The following is a 5,000-nucleotide window of genomic DNA, read 5'->3' as shown; positions in this document are numbered from 1 at the left end:
TGTTTGGCATGTGCAGAGACCGGGCTGTGTAGAAACACCGGATATTTGGGCGCATTGAGAAGTTGCTTCTGGCACTTGCTGAACCCAACATCTTTTTGTAGAACTACCTGGACGTGACGGTGTTCAACAATGAGCCCCAGCATCTGTCTGGCTAACACAGCGAGATCAGAGATTTGCTCTGGCTTTATATTGATAGTTTTGATAAAAGCGGCCTCAAACATTCTCGTCCTTTGAATTAGAGATGTCCCAGTTAGCGCAGGCATTTGAACAGAGGACGCTCTAATTGAAATGACTTTAGACTGCGTGTAGGATGATTGATCTTCAGAGGAAGATGATCAAAGCCCAAAGAGTCCTGTGCGTCATTAAGGAGATCATAGGCGGATCTTTCCAGAAGCAACTACGACAGTGTATCTTCTAATGATGATTTGTGTGTGTGTGTGAGTTGCTCTGTGTATCTTTCTATGTTGTGTATATGTTGGTGTGTGTGTGTCTGTCTGTCTGCCTATGTATGTTGCATGTGTGTGTGTTTGTGTGTGTGTGTGTGTGTGTGTGTGTGTTTGTCTGTGTGTGTGTGTGTGTTTGTGTGTGTGTGTGTTTGTGTGTGTGTGTGTGTGTCTGCCTATGTGTGTGTATGTGTGTGTGCGTGTGTGTGTGTTTGTGTTTATCTGTGTAAATACGAGGGCCTCAGCCATCATTCCAAGCCTGCCATGAGTGTGCCCTCACAGCCCTCACACACAAACAGGCTTCAGTCTCCTCTAGGGGAGGGTCCCTTCCACAGGGATGGGTGGAGGCTCAGGATAGGGGTTGGGGCACAAGGAGGCACTTGTTGGTTATTCAGTGTGTGTGTGTGTGTGTGTGTGTGTGTGTGTGTGTGTGTGTGTGTGCGTGTGTGCGTGTGTGTTGGGGACAGAGTCAGGTGTGTCCGTCTGTGTTTGTGTTTTGGTGTGTGTGTGTGTTTATATGTATATATTTGTGTGTGTGTGTGTGTGTGTGTGTGTGTGTGTGTGTGTGTGTGTGAGTGTTGGGAACAGAGTCAGGTGTGTGTGTTTTTATGTGAGTGGAGAGATTTGAGGTTAGAGGAGGCGTGGGTTGTCTGCAGAAGGAGCGTTGTGTTTTTCACAGCCCGCTGTGACATCAGCGGTTTGGGGCCTGGGACTCTCCTCTGAATAGCCTCTCTGTTAGCCTGCACACTAGAGAAAGAGAGAGAGAGAGAGAGAGAGAGAGAGAGAGGGGAAGGGTGGAAGAGGGAGAATCAAGGAGTGATGGAGATAAAAGAGAGAGATAGAGGGCGAAGGAGATGGACAGAGACAGACAGGGAGGTGTACCAGAGCACCAAGAGTGAGCATGTGCCAGAGAGAGTGAGGGGTAGAGAGAAATGGAAAGAGACAGCGGACGAGAGAAAGGCAAGACAGGCAGAGAGAGATAGAGAGAGAGAGAGAGAGAGAGAGAGAGAGAGAAGGAGCAGGAGAGAGAGGGAGAGAGAAGGAGCAGGAGAGAGAGGGAGAGGGGAGGAGTGGAGCCGCGGTGAGCTGGTGTAAATATTTGCTGTTCTGCTTGTCAGCCCAGCTTTACAGGGTGGGAGGGGTGGGGGTGAGGTGGGGGGGCTCAGGCCTCTGCTGGAATACTGATGAGAGAGCAGAGACAGACACAGGAGTAGGGGCAGGAGCAGGAGCAAGAGCAGGAGCAGGAGCAGGAGCAGGAGCAGGAGCAGGAGCAGGAGGAGGAGTAGCAGCAGGAGTAGGAGCAGGAGCAGGAGTAGGAGCAGGAGGAATAGTAGGAGCAGGAGTAGGGGCAGGAGCAGGAGTTGGAGCAAGAGGTGGAGAAGGCATAGGAGGGAGTAGGAGCAGGAGTTGGAGCAGGAGGAGGAGAATGCATAGGAGGAGCAGGAGTGGGAGCAAGAGTAGGATCATTCCCAGGAGTGAGGAGTGAGAGGGTGGGGTGGTGGAGGAGTGAGGAGTGAGACGGTGGGGCTGATCTGAGCTCAGGCTCTAACTCTCTGGCTTCCTATTTGCCTCTTTCTGTCTCTTTATCTCACCTGCGTCTGCATCTGCGTCTGTCAGAGCGCATGTCATGTGTTGAGCTGCTCGATGTGATCTAGTATTAGGGGTTAAATGGTTGAAAATGGTGGTCCTGCCACTTTCGCATCCATTGCCAGTCTACAGAATAGACTATTTTTTATTCCAGGATTGACATGTGTATGATTGTGCTTTTTTGCTCCCTCCATCTTTCTCTCTTTCTCTCTTTATCTCTGTCTCTCTATCTGTGTGTCTTATCTGTGTGATTGCCCCCAGGTCCACCCATTTCTCTGTCCCTGTGTCTGTGTCTGTGTCTGTGTCTGTGTCTGTGTCTGTGTCTGTGTCTGTGTCTCTCTGAAAGCATACAGTTCTCTTCCTCTCTCTCTGCCAACCTCACTTACTCTGTCTGTTTGCCTGCCCATCTCTCCACTCTGTCGTTCAGTCCATCTCTCCCTCTCTCTCTCCCTCTCTCTCCTCCTCCTCTCTCTCTCCCTCTCTCTCTCCTCCTCTCTTTCTCCATAAGCACACACAATACTGTGCAGGCCAGGCCTTCCTCTGTAATCGGATTGAGCCTCTCCACAGCTGAAAATAAAACCCTAGCTGTGTAAACATTTACATTGCTGAGGGTGGAGATGTTTGTGTCTGACCTTTTTAGAAACCAAACTAAAAGCCTAGAATTTACCAGAATAACTGAGGCAAAGGGCTAATGGGTAATCTTGGTCAGACTGAAGGCCTTAATTTACACTCATGGAAACTGTTATTGTCACCCCATCTCGGGATAATGGTTCCAACTGGGTTCCTAAACTGGTCCTACCCTTGTCTCTCGCAGGTACGTTGCCATGGGGAGCCCAGTGTCTGTCCACCTGTACTTCCTTTCGGATGAGTTTCAGGGTTACCTGGTACGGCACCACGGCACCAACCTGGCAACCAGCAAGCTGGAGACCCTGGAAACGTGGGTGATGCCCAGGAAGTTCTTTAAGTTCTCCAACCCTCCCAACAGCTTCACTCGGCTCCAGTCGGCAGAGGTGAGCCATCTATCTATCAATCAATCAATCAATCAATCAATCAATCAATCAATCAATCAATCTATCAATCAATCATTTTACCTAATCACAAGCATTGTTTAGCAATAGCCATAGCATAACTAATGATTTTTATATGTGATGACGAGCAAAAATCACATCTTGTGATTTATTGAAGTAAATATTCATCTCGTGAAATTGTACACAGTTGAGAGTGCCACTGTGCCTGAAGAGTTTGGAGGACTTTTTAAAATTTCAGTCACGACCTTCTGTTCTTGAATGCATTGCATCCTGTTTCACTTTTAGAATAGCACCTTCGTGCCAACATTGGAATGGCACACTGAATTGAACTGAAAACACACTGAATATTATTTTTATATCATTTTTTTTGAGTCTGATTGTCTGATTAAAGTTCATGAGATGAGCCTCACACTGGAGCACTGGGCTGCAGCAGCAGCAGGAGGGTTATGTTGATGTTTAATATGGCATGAATCTGGAAATCCATACCAATAATTACTTTTGTCACACTTTCATTAATCCTCACACACTCAAATCATTCAGGGAAAGAAAAATATCTACTATTCGCTTCATAAATAAGTCGAAGAAGCTTGTTTTTTAATTTAGCCTCTTTCTCTCTTGAGTCATACACTAATAATAAAAATGAATTCCGATCAATACAATACAAACCTCCACATATCCATGCTTCCTTCTGTGTGTGTGTGTGTGTGTGTGTCTATGTATTATGTGTGGGTGCACATGTATGTTTGCACATGTGTGTGTGTATGTCTGTGTGTATGTGCTTGTGAGTGTGCATGCATGCATGTGTGTGTGTATGTCTGTGTGTGTGTGCTTGTGAGTGTGCATGCATGCATGCGTGCGTGTATGTCTGTGTGTGTGTGTGCGTGTGACCTACCAGGCTGACCTCCGAATATTATTGGTAATCTCACACCACCACCCATTCTGCTTGACGTCCCCCGTTAAGCTACCAATAATTCAGACATTCAGTATTGACTGCGCCGTCGGGCTGCACTGCACCTGTCATCTTGGCCTTTGGCTGTGATCAGTGATTTGTCTGCATGCTACTGAGAGCAGAGAGCAATGACTGCATGCCTTACTGCCCCCAGCTCGTCTGTGGCTGGGGGGGGGGGGGGGGGGGGGGGGGGCACAGTGTGCACTGGTGCCACTGCTGAAGAACAGGAAACCAGAAGCTAGAGGAAGATGTTCAAGGGACCTTTTGGCCAGAAAGAGATTTAGATAAATTGTAGGATATTTCCAGTTCCTACCACCAACTGTCTTCAAAGAAATACAAAACACAGCGGTTGCCATACGTATGAGTTATTTCTGCCGCCATGGCGAGGCCCGCTGTGGATGCGCGTGCGGTGTATTAATCAAACTGGTCCCCCTCAGAAGCGAGGATTAAAACGGGCCCCCTCGTCCAGCCTCAGCGGCTCAGCGGCTCAGGGAGCCAGGCACACGTGTGCGTCCGCAGCCGGAGTGGAGACGGACGAGCGGGAGGAAAAGCAGCGCTGGCAGGGATGTCCAGGGAGCAGAAGCCAGGGGCCCGCACAGCTAAAGCTGTAAAGCAGCTTTAACCAGCTCCAGCTGTGGAGAGGGGAGGGGAGGAGAGGGGAAGAGAAGAGAGGAGAGGAGAGGAGAGGAGAGGAGGGGGGCGGGGCAGCCAGTGCGGCACAGCGCGGCACAGCGCGGCAAGGGGTCTGGGCAGCAGGGCAGGCACAGGGAGCCAGAGGATGAAATTGATTTGTCTTGTTTTACGACTGTGGTGGTGGGTTTTTTTTTGGGGGGGGGGGGGTTCAGGTCAGCCATAAAAGAGACAGACAAGCTCGCTTTGATTTGTGCAGGAAGTATGGGGGATTGTTTGGAGTCTTGAGATAACTTGAAGAGGTTCAGGTCCAGCACTGTGGCTGGTCTGTGTCCTGTCCTTTCCTGTCCTGTCCTGTCTAGT

General features: G+C 49.2%; 1 protein-coding gene across 1 annotated transcript in view; it reads left to right on the top strand.

The window, feature by feature from the left end:
* Positions 1–5,000, top strand: part of xylt1 (xylosyltransferase I) — an 89,585-nt gene that overhangs the window by 78,317 nt on the left and 6,268 nt on the right. Inside the window, exon 9 of the mRNA XM_031565578.2 lies at positions 2,845–3,040. Coding sequence (XP_031421438.1) covers positions 2,845–3,040 — 196 coding nt within the window. The remainder of the gene's footprint in view (positions 1–2,844; positions 3,041–5,000) is intronic.

This window comes from Clupea harengus, chromosome 1 (genome assembly GCF_900700415.2).
Source record: "Clupea harengus chromosome 1, Ch_v2.0.2, whole genome shotgun sequence".
Classification (NCBI taxonomy): Eukaryota; Metazoa; Chordata; class Actinopteri; order Clupeiformes; family Clupeidae; genus Clupea; species Clupea harengus.
The sequence above is the reverse complement of the archived record's forward strand: the minus strand, read 5'-3'. Positions and strand labels throughout refer to the sequence as shown.